The sequence below is a fragment of the Piliocolobus tephrosceles genome, chromosome 5, assembly GCF_002776525.5.
Source record: "Piliocolobus tephrosceles isolate RC106 chromosome 5, ASM277652v3, whole genome shotgun sequence".
Classification (NCBI taxonomy): Eukaryota; Metazoa; Chordata; class Mammalia; order Primates; family Cercopithecidae; genus Piliocolobus; species Piliocolobus tephrosceles.
The window spans coordinates 99123305-99138705 of NC_045438.1; the positions used below are offsets into that span (position 1 = coordinate 99123305).

At 40.4% G+C, this 15401-nt stretch overlaps 1 protein-coding gene across 1 annotated transcript in view; it reads right to left on the reverse strand.

Moving 5' to 3' along the window:
* Nucleotides 1–15401, reverse strand: part of KCNQ5 (potassium voltage-gated channel subfamily Q member 5) — a 579251-nt gene that overhangs the window by 8181 nt on the left and 555669 nt on the right. The window contains exon 11 of the mRNA XM_031935624.1: nucleotides 543–674. Within this exon, the coding sequence (XP_031791484.1) occupies nucleotides 543–674 (132 nt within the window). The remainder of the gene's footprint in view (nucleotides 1–542; nucleotides 675–15401) is intronic.

A 15401-nucleotide genomic window follows, 5' to 3' on the forward strand; every position in this document is an offset into this window, starting at 1 on the left:
CACCAAGATTCTGAGTGCTCTTGTGCTCTGCAGTAGACTCTACTACTGTATAAAGGTCAGAGAAAGGCCTGTCTTCACAGGTTGGATGGTTGGATGAAACGTAATGAAGGACAAATACTAGGTTATTCCCAAAGGATGATTAGAATTTAGATAATAAATGGAATTTAGATAATTTGGGAGCAGCAGTAATAATTCAAACATCAGCAACAACCATTGATGTTTATTAGACACAGTACCAGGTCTGTTACATGTTATGAATTACATGCATTCACTCATTCCATCCTCATGACAACCCTATGAGGCAAGAACTAACTTTCTTTCCATTTTTACAGATGAGGAAAATGAGACAGTTGGATGCTTTGAATGCCTGAGTTATATCTATGTTAAAAGCAAAATAAAACCAATGTTAAAAGCAAATTCCATTTGCCCACTAAAAATGAATTAAAAATAGGAGTTCAGAGGTTTACTCTACCAAAGAGAAGTTCTTCCTAGATAGTTTCTATGCCCATTCCTTTACAAGGAATGGCATTTTCATTGCTTACCGTGTTTGAAGGCTTTTAATTCTACACAACATGTCCAGATGACCAGCAGAATATTGTTCAATGACATCTTTTACATCATATGGACGTAATGTTTCCTTAAACTTCCGTTTTGCAACATGAAATTTCATAATTCTATATGAGAACATATTACATATTAATCTTTATAACTGTTAATATAAGTTACCAAAATAGTTTACCAGTAAATATTATATAATAAGAAACTCTGGGGAGAAAAGTCGTGCATCAAATTATTTTTGGCTTCTGCAGATGTGTAATATAAAAGACAGATTACAGTGGATAATTTAAGAACATCTCATGTGAGACACACCTTAAGAATAGAAAAACGCACTAAAAAAGAGGCTGAACACTAAGTGTTTTGCCTTTTTAATGTCCATCGAAACCCTGAATGAAAGTTAAAGTCAAAATGCAATTCTAACTTTTCCATGTGATCTCCAGAAGTCCAAGATATAACACCTAGTAATAACATCCCTTAAAAAATATAAAGGCTGTTAAAATGGTCTTTTATGGAACTACATGCATTTTTGAGATACAAATGTGTTTGCAAAACACTCTGTTCTCTCTAGGGAAATGCACATTAATATGGAAATTTGCGTTTTTTTCCCTCATAAATTATTCCTGCAGAATACTGCTGGATTAACTAGCCAAGTTCTTTTTGTTTTAAACATAATACACTTTGTTTTTGTTTTTGTTTTGAGACGAGGTCTCACTATGTTGCTCAGGCTCTAACTCTTGGGCTCAAGCAGTCCTCTTGCCTCAGCCTCCCCAAGTGCTGGGACTACAGGCATGAGCCACCAGTCCCCGCCATAACATATTTCTTAACTAAACTAGGGAGCCTAAGCTTTTCAGAACCAGAGACCTCTTATTACAATACCTCCTGCAACATGGGCCCCATCTTTTAAAACGATATTTCATCAACAAATTCCATGATGCCATCAATAGCTAATCTGCCTAAGATAACTAGTTCCTGCAATAACTTGATGCAATTTCTGATGAAAGCAGAGAAACATAACATTTGAATTAGTTTGTGTAGCCTTATTGCAGGTAAATGTAAACCTGTTGGTGTTTTTCAACTATTAAATGGCCCATAGATTTCCATTACCACACTTGTATATCCCAGGCTGGGAATCAGTCACTAAGAGACAAAATTTGTTGTCACTTGGTGGAAAGTGGGAAGATTAGGAACAAATGCAAAGTTTAAAAAGAAAACATCCATTGCCTATCTTAGGTGACAGCTGATTTCAGGAATCCAAATTGTTTTATAGGTTAAAAAGCCTAAACCCTACCTTGCAATTGTATTATTAACTTTCAATTAATTATATCTTAATTATTCCTGAATCACTTATCTGTAATATTCTTACTCCCTTTCTTTAACCACATATTTTTCACCAATCTCTTTTTTTTTTCAATCTCTTCTTTATTCAGTATAGGTTTTGTATTTTGCCCCCAAAAATATTTAAGCAAAATCATTCAGCAGAAAGTAAAGAATAATTTTAATTTAACTTCTTAGTATTGAGCTTTGGTTCCAAATTGGTTTACCAGCATTTAGGTTTCATACAACCTTAGTGTCCTGTATCAAAAAAACTGAGAAAAATATGTTACATGTGAAATTTCTGGTCCTGAGCGATTATGTAAATATGTTTCCCTATACCAGACTGTCAATTAGGTAAAGGCAGACATGGATGTCTTTTTTTTTGAGTTGGAGTCTCACCCTGTCATCCAGGCAGGAGTGCATGGTGCGATCTTGGCTCACTGCAATTTCCACCTCCCAGGTTCAAGCAATTCTCCTGCCTCAGCCTCCCGAGTAGCTGGGATTACAGGTACATGCCACCACACCTGGCTAAATTTTTGTATCTTTAGTAGAGACAGGGTTTCACCACATTGGCCTGGCTGGTCTCGAACTTATGACCTCATGATCTGCCCGCCTTGGCCTCCCAAAATACTGGGATTACAGGCGTGAACCACTGCGCCTGGCCTAGATGTCTTTTATTCAACAGTCAGTGCTTAATAAAAGTTATCTATTGTTGTTACACTTCTACTATGCCTGTTACTATTCTTCCTGAACATTGTGTGCTTAGAGCTTAGCACAGTTTCTGACACAGTAAAAAATATTTGTTGAATAAGAGGAGGATGGAAAGAAAGAGATAAAGAGAAGATTCTCTAACCTGAGTCATATTAAGAATAAAACCAGAAGAGCTAATCTAACAGCCTAGAACCCTTCTTTGCTATCTTCAAAGCAGCTAATGATGCCTGGGTGGGCAGGAAAAAAGGAAAACCATCTTCATACATCCGAAGGTGGTTTTATTGTTGTTGTGTGATTGTGTTTTCATAACATCTGTCTACCACTTGTTATGTGAAGTACTTTGTATGTCTTCAATAGCACTTGATAAGATATTCCCTTCTCCTATTTCTATTTTGGGAAACTGAGGTTCAAAGAACTTAAGTGACTTGCCCCCCAAAACAAGCAACTGGTATGAAGCAAAACCAGGATTCCACCCAGATCTATCTGGTTCCCACTCCCACATTACCTCCTGGTTTTCCCACGGCATCAATTCTGGAGAACTGAGAAGTCTGAGTGGGATCTTTGGCAGTTCTTTTTTTCCTATGGTGGTAGAAGAGGGACAAGCTACAGCATATGTCAGTGTGTTCTCTCTGGCTGTAGCTCAGACATTTGTGGTTTGGGATGCGTCTGCTCAGATGTGAACCCACATACTTCCAATTACCTTTTTTGCCCTAATGGGGATCTGCCATTGTTTCTTGGTGGGATGTTATGTGCACTCTTTCAGATAATTCATCAAAAGTTGCTTGTTGCTTTTCTGTTTTCCTTTCAGAGATGTTTTAACAGAAAGTACATTTTGAAGGCATTTGATAGATAATATTGCACTCTAGCACTCACACAGTCATAGTTTATGCAGGCCTTAAATAATTTCATTTTTTACTTACATAATTTACTATTTATGAGCTAGCTAGCTAAAGTTAAAATTAAAATCTATGGCTTATAATTTTGATCAATACTAAAAATGAAACTGATTATCTTTTATGTTATTTCAATACACTCACATAATGATAAGTATGCAAAACAGAGTAGATTTTAAAACCCTTAATGGGTTTATCATTTATTTTTATACATCATACCACTCCTCAGGTGGTATTACCTTTTCTCCAGTGCTTTGCCTACAGATTTTTCTACTTTATGTATGAGAATTAAATAGTGAAAATTGGATTAATAAATATCATTTCGATTATTTAGAAAAGAGGAGTATGTGCAGTGATGCCTTGAGCAAGCTTGCATTGACTCCCAAGCACTGACTACTTTTAAGAATTTTGGTGGTTATTAAACACCGCATGTTCTCACTCATAGGTGGGAATTGAACAATGAGAACACTTGGACACAGGGCGGGGAACATCACACCCTGGGGCCTGTGGTGGGGTGGCCGGGAAGGGGAGGGATAACATTAGGATAAATACCTAATGTAAATGATGAGTTGATGGGTGCAGCAAACCAACATGGCATATGTATACCTATGTAACAAACCTGTATGTTGTGTACATGGACCCTAGAACTAGTATTTTAAAAAAAAGAATTTTGGTGGTTATTAAATACAGCTATTACTAAAAATTAGATTATATAGACTTACAATCAAGTACATTATATTGAAAACAAAGGTAATATGTACTCAAACCTCACCATTTCCTAATTATTTTACTGTATATTACTGTCTATGCTCTTGAGTTGTTCACCTCTATTGTGTCTGTAACATGGAAATTCTATCTAATAATGTAATGTTGCTCGTCTTCTCAACTCCTGCTCAGTGATGTCACATTGGTAGCTTGAAAACAGCTACGACAGGAGTATTTACACTACAGAAATTGGCAAACAATACAAATCAGGGTTTCCTTCTCCAGAAGAGCTGGTTGTTCAGCATTTGCCAGTGTATTACTGAGGCTAAAAAAATCTTACTTATTAGAATTAAGTTTTTGAAGATGGAGATCAAATACATCTTCTCAACTGGCTGTATTGTGGGTTGAAAACAAAAACATTAAAGAGGTTCGAAGTGAGATATGAAAGTTCTAAATCAGGTTCTATGGTTTATAAGTGTGGAGAGAATGTTTAAAAGCATAGACTTTCTTTTTTTCTTCTTTTTTTTGAGACAAGGTCTCATTTTGTCATGCCGGGTGGGGTGCAGTGGCACAATCATGGCTCACTTCAGCCTTGACCTCCCAGATCTGCCAATCCTCCCATCTCAGCCTCCTGAGTAGCTGGACCTACAAGGATATACCCCTACACTGGTTAATTTTTATATTTTTTGTAGAGATAGGGGTCTCCCTATGTTCCCAGGCTGGTCTCAAAGTCCTGAGCTCAAGTGATCCATCCGCCTTGGCCTCCCAAAGTGCTGGGATTACAAGCATGAGCCACTGCACCTGGCCTGTAGATATTTTTGAAATCAATGATTTATATAAAGAATGATGACCCTGTCATTTTACTTTTGTTAAAAGAAGACCAGGCATGTCCTAATAGCTCTCAAAGCTGTCCCCTCATTTGTATCTCTGCTGCTATAGCCTTAGAAAGAACAAACCTTTCAAAATGCAAGTAAGGGCATATTACCTCCCTTCTAAAGTCCTTCATTAGTTTTTCATGGCCTATAGGATAAACATCAAACTCCCTAGAAGCACATCCTATATGGCTGTTTATAAACTGGCCTCTGTCTATCTCTCTTGCCTCATCACCTTCCACTTCCCCCTTGGAACTTTAGGTTCCAGCAACAATAAAGTATGTATAGGTCCACAAAAACACTAGCCAATCAATTATAAACTTCAATTACTTCCATTTGCTATTTCTTTTTCCTGAAATCCTGCTGTGTTTTCAAGACTCTGCTTTAAAGTCACTTCTTTTGGCCAGGTGTAGTGGCTTACATGTGTAATCACAGCACTTTGGGAGGCTGAGGAGGGAGGATTGCTTGAACCTAGGAGTTTGAGACCAGCCTGGGCAACATAGTGAGACCCCTGTCTCTACAAAGAATAAAAAATTAATCATGCATGATGGCACATGCCTATGCTCCCAGCTACTTGGGAGGCTGAGGCAGGAGGATCACTTGAGTCCAGGAGGTCAAGGCTGCAGTGAGCCTCCACAGTCTTGCCACTGCACTCCAGCCTGGGTAACAGAGTGAGGCCTTGTCTCAAAAAAGGCTCACTTCTTTCATGGAAATTTTTATGATTCCAACAAAACAGTTGATCTCTTCTCTATTAACCTCTAGCTTAGTATCTAACACACCACACTATAATTATTTGCTTATATACTAGCTTCCTCCACCAGACTGTGTAAGACCCTCGAATGCAGGGATTATGTCTTCTACTCTTGATATTCCAACACTTGGCCCCGAGTTTAATGAACATGGGAGGTTTATTTGTTTAGAAGCTCTACTGGAGACTTCGGGCAGCTCTAGAGGGAAGAAGGTAGTGAATAGTGAGAGCTCCCTGCTTCTCTTTCCAAATGCTCATCTCTAGTCATTCCTCTGCATGCTGCCCGCTCTCCAGCCCATCTGGATTTTTCTGTCACCAATGTGCCCATTCGTCAGGATTCTGTCTCTTTGCACTCTACCTAAAATGCTAATTGTTCCAGATTCAGCTCAAGCACCAAGTGCTCTAGGCAATCTTTCCTAACCACCCCCACTGGGGTAGATGGTCTTTCTCTGTGCTTTCAAATGCACCGTGATGTGGCTAAATCTGTGGCAGTGTGTCTCACCCACTGGAATTTATTCATGCCAGGAACTGTGCTTTTTACTTTAGCATCTGCATAATCCCTGGCAAGTATTAGGGGGTTTATTAAATGCTAGCTGAAGAAATAAATGACGATTTGCTATTCCATAGTTCAAAGATGTTTGTGTTCTGTTACAAGGTGGACTCTTGTATGGATCTTCTAAAAAACAAAGCCTTAGAATAGATTTAAGTTCTTCAGGTACATTTCAGAAAAAGTGTAAGCCTCTGAGTTTCCTCCATGAATAAAAAAACTTTCTAAAGTAAAAGAAATGTTCATTCATTCAATAGTTAGGATGATGTGTGGTTCAGAAAAGTCATTTAAATAGAACTGTTACTGAAAATCATGAAAACATAATGTTCTTTTCCCTTAGATTGCTAATGTAATTAGGATCACACAAAGAAACTGCATTGCAAGCAACAAGATATCATTATGAGGAAATAAGAAGAAAGGGCAAGAACAGTGGAAGTCAAGGAATACATAATACTGCAACGTGATAAGCAGCAAATGTAAAGAAAGACCTAATAGCAAAACAAAACTGTCCGGGGAAAAGAGAGGGAAGAGCTTGTTGGGATGGAATTATATTGGTTGAATGAAAATTATAGTATTATAAGACCATCAAGAAAACAATAGAAAACATGTGGCTAGAGTCTAAAAAGAATACAATCTCAGTTTTTCATTCCTAGGAGATTGCTATCAGTGCTTCCAAAAATCATGTGTGCCTGGCTTGCTCTAACCAGGACCAGGTGTGAGGGATGCTCTCTGGGGCTCCTAGCTGTTTTAGCCATCATACTCTGTGACTGAAGATGCCTGGTCAGCGGGGTCATGTAACTTGACATGTTTACATTATTCAATTATCTCAGCCTCCCTCTTTCTACCCAATCCCCTCTCACTTCTTCCAGGACAGTACATGATTTTCATGATCAAAATAGAAGGTAGAGAGAAGAAAATTTGTGTCTAAGCTAAGTTTGAGAAAGCATCTCTGAGTATTTAGTATTGTCCTCCTTGACCCCTGCAGCATTTTCTTATTTCTCTGGTCATCATTGGAATGCCTGGAACTGCCTCTGTCTTTATGATGCAATGAACTTAACCTGGGCACCCACTATCCATCTGCTGGACACAGAGCTGGATGGCGGGGACACAAAGTTGAGCAAGACATAGATCTTGCTCTCTTCAACTTAATGTTGAGTGGGTCTTCAGGAGTTGTGCCTGGCTGGATGGCTGGTGCTGTGCTAAGCACTTTACCTGCATTCTGTCAACTTAAAACTCTAAGAATTTTCCACTTTTGACATCTGGGTCAAGTAAAGGTCAGGAGGTTGAGTTACCTGTTCAAGGTCACAGAACTAGTAAGAACAAGGTTACTGCAGATGCCAAGGTCCACATTTTTACCATTCCACTCACGGTGCTGCATCACAGAGTGAGTCCCAGGCAGGCAATCTTGTAAACATTAAGGAGAATGTTTAGGCTGTCTATGAGTCTGACCTCCTACTGTGCCTTGTATGCTCTGACAGTCTCACGCAAATGAATCCAAAGCCACGTTAGTCATTTGTTCATCTCTGTCCTTGTCTTTCCAGAGGGGATCCCATGCTTGGAATACATCTGCCTTTCAACCTGGCCATCTGCATTCTCTCATAGGGTCCCTTCTGGGAATCAGTCCATGGCTAATATGGGTTACCCATCTCCAATAATTGTAATGTTTTACCTTTTATCACAAATTTTAGGGGCTGTCTGCTTCCTTTACCTCATTTTGTAGGATATATACATCAGTCTCATTGGAGTCTGTTAGTTTTGCTTTACAAGGTATATTTTCCAGCAATATATATATACATAATATATTCCCAAGGTATATCATGAGCAAAAAGCTACCCAATTAGCCTTTGAGAAGAGGAGAGAGTAGGCCATTATCTAGTTATTTGCAGGGAGCAGGGAAGCTCAGAGTTCAATAATTCTAGACACCAGGAAAAATATGTGGGTGCTGAAAATTGAGGAAAACGTCTCAAAGTAGCTATCGAACTATGAATTCCAAAGGTCTTTCAATTCTTCAATTTTTTTCCATAAGACTTGCATTTCATATACTAAGGGCTTTAACTACAGGATAATGGTGTGGTGGGGAGACCAGGGGAGTAGGGGAGTTCTTATTGGCAGGTAGAAGAGTGAAATCTGGTTTCATGCTTAGTTCTCACATAGGCTAGCCCAAATCTTCTGTGTCTTAATCTCTAAACACAGCTGGGAGCAAGTCCAGAGCAACTCAGAGTCTAGACAAGGGCCCGAAAGCTTCTTCTATAAAGGGCCAGGTGTAAATATTTTATGCTTTGTGGGTTGTACGGTCTCCGCTGAAACTACTCAAGTCAGCCACTGTAGCATGCGAGCAGCCATAGGACAATAAATAAATGAATGAGTGTAACTATATTTCAATAAAACTTTATTTATAAAAACAAGCCCCTTGGGTTAGATTTTGATCCCCTGGCTATAGTTTGCTGACCCCTGGTTTAGATAAGAAGAGCTAAGAGAAAATGCCCTGAAGCCAGGAATAAATGAAAGTCCATGAACTGGCCTGGAGAAGAAGCAGATCTTGGTGGCCTCTTACATGCTTACAAAAAAAGTTTGGTATGACTTGTGTATTTCCTACTAGAAAGAATGTCTGGGCAAATCATTCTAGAGTTAAATTAGGAACTTTAAGATACATTTAATGATTAAAATGATAATAATATTAGACAGCACTTTATAGTATAATTCTATGATAAGGGTACTATTGCCATCTCCATTTTGCAGATAAAGAAACTGAGGCACAGAGGGGTTAAGTAACTTGCCTGATGTTAAACATCCAGTAATTGTGGAATTAGCATGTGAACCAGTTTGGCTCCAGCTTTGAGCTCTTAATCATAAGGTTCCTCTATTGTCTTAACATTAAGATCTTAATACTTTCACGAAATAATAACAATGAAAAGACACTTTGATACGATATGGTTCTTTTTACTCACATGTGTCTGGCACATAGTAAGTGTTCAATAAACTTTTGCTAAGTGAATGTCCTGTTTTCACTATGTCTCTCCTTCCTTGAGAGAGGTCTGAAGTTTCATGCAAAAAGTAGTTAAGAAGTTCCACTAATTTTTCAAAAGATTACCTTAGAAGGGAAAGGGAGTGCCGAAGTGACTGATTCATCCATTCTTTCAGTGAATATTCATTGAGCACCTATGACGAGCCTTTTGGAGGACCAGCAAAAGCCTGAGGAGTAAGTCACATACCTGCTTCTTTTCTTCATGAGGGTAAATTGCATCCCTGGGACTAATACAGCAGCAAAGAGCAAAAGACCCCTAAGGTTTGTCTCCCTTGATGCTGTTGGTTATGAAGAGACTAGGAGTCCAATAAACCTATCGCACAAAACTGACATGTCCCAGCAGTACCACTAGAGGGTGTAAAAGATTCATCACAAACCTAAACTGGTACATCCTCTTGAAACTGAAGTCTGCTCATACAATTTTCTGAGCATGAAGAAATAACTAAAGCAAAGTGAAACTCTGGGTAGACGGCATCTATATATACACATGAACACATGTGCACTTATAAGGAAATGTAGGTGCATTTGTTGTGCTGCCATGAGTTCTAAAATCTTACAAAAGTCTTATTCCAATCCTCTAAATTTGGGTAAAAATATTGCATATGAATATGCAGCAATAAGAACGATGAGAAAACAGAAGCAGCAGTGACTGCTGCCACCACCAAACAGATGGACGGACCCAGCCAGCAGCCAAACCATGTGCAGGGCGGAGAGGGCTCAGCCAACTGTGAACTGAAGAGGCAGTTTGATTGACTGTCAAGACAGCAGTACTTCCCAAGCTTGGCTGCTCTTTGGAATCACCTAGGGAGCTTTAAAAAATGCTTGGGACCTGCCTCCAGATATTCTGTTTTAATTGTCCCAGGGCGTGGTCCAAAGATTTTATAAAACTTTTCAGGTGATGCTAATGTGTGGCCAAGGTTGAAAGCCACTGGAGTAGAGACAGGATTGGGGTGGTGGTGGCGTGTGGTGGTGGAGTGCGTTGGAGGTGGAACAATCCCTGCTGTCATGCAAAGAAGTGATCATGATTCATGCCGGCTTGCAAAATCTTCTAAGTCGCACATGTCAGACCCATAGGCATGGCGTCAGAGTGCCTTGGTGTCAGACTTCTAATCAGAACCCAAATGCCTCCCCTTCCTTGAGTGAGGTCTGAAGTTTCATGCAAGAAGTAGTTAAGGAGTTCCATTAATTTTTCAAAGGATTACCTTGGAAGGGAAAGGAAGTGCTAAAGTGACTGATTCATTCATTCTTTCAATGAATATTCATTGAGTATCTATGACGTTGTGCTGAGTATTGTGTTAGGCTCCAAACTGTTAACTGCTGGGAGCTGGCAGAGTTAAAGAAGCCTCCTACGTGATGACAATGATCATTTGGTCCCCAGTCTCTTCCTCTCTACAATCATGCTGCAAGACAATGGTTGCTGCAACTGTGAGCTCTGATAGGATTTGAGAGTTTCATTTGTCCAGAGCTTGGAGCTCTCTAGATAAGCTCCATGTGACTGCCTCCCCCAGTGATGCCTGATGAGTGGGACTTGAGAATTTGTCCATTCATTCATTCATCAAACATTTATTGAGTGCCTACTATATGCCAGCTTCTGTGCTAGACGCCAGGGATACAGCGATAAAGAAACAAATCCTATTGCTGGGGCACTTCCAGTCTAGTAGGGCAGACAGACAAGTAGGCAGACAGTTACAACTCACTTTGTGATATGCAAGGTGCTGGGAAGCCCAGGGTGATATGGGAATGCAGAAGAGGGGTGTTTAACCCAGACTGGTAGAGGTGATCAGAAATGATTTCTGGAGGAGATGACAGTCCTTTATCTACTCTGCACCCTCATCTCTGGGGATATTATTAAGTTTCTGAAGGTTGCTGAATGGTCCCCTTGTGATTGCGGATCCTATGTTTATGGGGTGGATGTGGGCTTCTCTCCTTTAACCCCTCACTTTATGGTGGTTATTTGGGTTAACTTAAACTACTGACATGCATTTCACATCCCTCTGTTATGGTTTGAATGTCCCCTCCAAAATTCATGTTGAAATTTTATGCTCAAAGTGGCAGTATTGAGGGGTGGAACTTATAAGAGGTGATTGGACCGTGAGGGTTCTGTCTGTATGAATGAATTATGGATTAATGGATTAATGAGCTATCATGAGAGGGGAACTGGTGGCTTTATAAGAAGTGGAAGAGAGACCTAAGCTAGCACTTAGCATGCTCAGTCCCCTTGCTATGTGATGCCCTGTGCTGCCTCAGGATGCCACAGAGAGTCCCCACAAACAAGAAGGCCCTCACCAGGTGCACCTCCCCCCTTAAGATCCCCCAACTTCCATAACTGTAAGAAATAAATTCATTTTCCTTATACTACTCAGTTTCAGATACTGTTACAAGCATCAGAAAACAGACTGAAATACTCCCTCTTCCATTCCAGTTTGGAAAATTCTATCTTCTGATTTCTTTTTTTTTTTTTTTGAGACGGAGTCTCACTCTGTCGCCCAAGCTGGAGTGCAGTGGCCAGATCTCAGCTCACTGCAAGCTCCTTCTCCCGGGTTCACACCATTCTCCTGCCTCAGCCTCCCGAGTAGCTGGGACTACAGGCGCCCGCCACCTCGCCCGGCTAGTTTTTTGTATTTTTTTAGTAGAGACGGGGTTTCACCGTGTTAGCCAGGATGGTCTCGATCTCCTGACCTTGTGATCCGCCCACCTCGGCCTCCCAAAGTGCTGGGATTACAGGCTTGAGCCACCGCGCCCGGCCTTATCTTCTGATTTCTGACTCTCCATGAGAAATACAGCATCTATCTGTCTTAAAAGCACGGACCCCAGGGCTCATCCTTCAGGTGACCCAAAGCCTTTTGATCACAGAATTTCCCCTGAGGCAGTCCTCACTCGAAATTGATCATGGAACAAATCCAGCAGACAACTAAGGCTGCAGGGCTTGATCATTTGGGTCACTATTGAAGGCATATGTGTTAGTTATTTAGAATACTTTTTAATGCTGTTTTCCTATTAATACATAAACATAATTCAACAATATAGATTTGTATTTGTGTTTACAGTATTTAAACTCTGACAGTTTTATAACCTGCAAAGCAAGTTATAAAATTATATACCTAAGATTCCTCCACTCTCCTTTCATCTTAGATTGGGTTACTAGAAAAGACCAAGGAACCCCAGGAGTCCCTGGATGCACTGATTTATCTCATTTTCTTGGTTTTAACTCTTAATAGAGAAATGTACATTAGTTCCACATGTGTACAGTCTGTCTGATGTTCTCACTTGTAGGGGCAAGCAGATATTCCATTTGGCTCACTTAGGACATTCAGACATTCTCTGGTCACACTGTTTCCACCACTGAAACTAGACTTGTTCTCCTAATGCTTGCCATTATTGTCCTTTATATGCAGGATCTAGTAGGCTCTCCTGCAGAGCTTTTTTTTTTTTTAAATGTTTGTAGAGATGGGTCTCGCTATGTTTCCCAGGTTGGTTTCAAACTCCTGGGCTCAAGCCATCCTCCCAGCTCAGCCTCCCAAAGTATTGAAATTTTATAGGCCTGAGCCACTGCACCTGACCCCTCCTGGAGATTTTGTTGGATTTTCTTTTAAGACTGTAAGAGTAGTAAAACCCAAGCAAGAACTTCCAAATCCGAGGAAGTCTTTCCTGCCAGGAATTTGTAAGCATTGATATGGCGACTAAATTTAGGGATTTTGTTTTCTTAGGAGTGTAAAATCTTGCATAAATTTTAAAGTGTGAAATGAATAAGTAAATAAATAAATTGACTATACATGTTGACTACTTTAAAATATTTTTAGCATGGAATAGGAGATTCTATATTTTTAGCAAATAATAGAAAACTCAGTTTAAATTATAGTCAAATAAAAGGGTTAATATCTCACATGCTACAAAGTAAGTGCATCTTCAGTGAAAACACTACTTTAACATAGCCTCAGAGCAAATGTAGCCACAAGTAATTACCTTCAAAACAAAAACAAGCAAAAAGAACATTCCACGGAGTATATTAGCTGATTTTAAAGATATGTGCTAAATGATCCATAAAATGTTCTTTTAGCAGCGTCCTTTACTGTAACATGTCATAGATCGACTGTCAAGAATGTCTTCATAGTGACTTGCAAACAAAGACTCATCACCTCTGCTAAAATAGCAGAGATGCCATCAGCAAAATTAAGAACTGGTGATGATTAAACAGCCTGTAGATTTAACAAAACCCACAATGGCAAACATGTGCCTCTTCTTTACTTGCAGAGTATTCTTGCCTGAAATATGAAGTGAGATGTAAGAAGGATTCACAGCTGAGACTGCATTTTAGGGATGGTGAAGATAATGATCCCATACATGCCTTATGGGAACAGGAAGAACACAGGGGCAAGAAAACTGAAAAACTTTATCACCCAACCCAGGGTAACAGTGAGGCCTGATTTGCATACCCACTTCAGGAACTCTGAAATGTCATTAGTGGTTCTTCAGTTCGCTGATCAGATCTGAGCTATTTTAGAAGAGTTGATGAGCCTTTGCTAGTTACAAAGAAATTCTTGACACTTCATCTATGTTCATATTAGAGTGAAAGATTCTGGTAATTTAAGAAAGTGTTCTATTTACCATCTGGCTTCAAACCCTTTTCCTTCTACTGAATTTTTCTCCGAAGTCACGGATGACCTCCTTGTTGCCACTTTCAAAGGACCTTCTCATTTTTTATCTTCTTTGACCTCTTAGCGGCATTTAACAGCGTTAACATCTGCCTCCTGCTTGAAACACTTTCCTCCTCTGGCTCCTCTTCTGTCACACTCTCCTGGTTTTCCATCTGTCTGGCTGCTTTGAATCTGTCTCCTTCAGAGCCTTCTTACTTTTGCAGCTCCTGTTTGTGAACCTTAGACTTCTGTGTTGACCATCTTCTCTTTTTACTCCCTGGGGTGAGACTTCTGCAAACCATTTATCTCTGTGCTGACAGCTACCAAATTTGTCCATATTCCAGATTGCTCTCCTGGATGTCAGATTCAGAGATCCACCTACCTGTTGGGCCCTGCTGTGACTGCTTGAACTCAACACTCGCAATAATGCACCATCTCCCCTCAAGCCAGCCTGTCTCACCATCCTCCAGATGTGCCATCCTTGATTCCTCCTGTTCTTTCCCTCCATCCTCTCCAATCAGTAAATATTCAAATCCTATCTGAAATCCATCCTTCACTCTTCTCCATCATGACTGCCCAGTTCAGGCCCCAGCAGATCCAGGTATTGTAATAATAGTTCTCTCTTTCCAATACATTCCTTACATTGCAATCAGAGTCATCTTTCCAAGTTTTCAAACGAAACACTGTATTAGTCTGTTCTTGCACTGCTATAAAGAAATACCTGAGACTGAAAAATTTATAAATAAAAGACGTTTCTTTGGCTCATGGTTCTGCAGGCTCTGCAGGAAGCATGACTGGGGAGGCCTCAGGAAACCTGCAACCATGGCGGAAGGCAAAAGGGAAGCAGGCTTCTTATGTGGCCGGAGCAGCAGGAAGAGAGAGAGAAGTGGGAGGGAGGTGCTACCCACTTTTAAACCACCAATCTCATGAAAACTCACTTGCTATTATGAGAAGAGCAAGGGGGAAATCCGCCCCCAAGATCTAATCACCTCCCACCAGGCTCCTCCTCCGACACTGGGGATTACAGTTCCACACGGGATTTGGGCAAGGACACAGATCCAAACCATATAATGCAAGGATCTGATAAATTCATTTCTGTACTTAGAATCCTCCACGTTCCTGTTCATTCTTAGGGTTCCTGCTCCTCCCTTCAGCCATACTCTCCTCATCCTTGTTCTCCACCTTCAACTGTCACTCATACTTTCTTTCTTTCTTTCTTTTTTTTTTTTTGAGACAGAGTCTCGCTCTGTCGCCCAGGCTGGAGTGCAGTGGCGCCATCTCGGCTCACTGCAAGCTCCGCCTCCCGGGTTCACGCCATTCTCCTGCCTCAGCCTCCCGAGTAGCTGGGACTACAGGCGCCCGCCACCTCGCCCGGCTAGTTTTTTTTTTTTTCC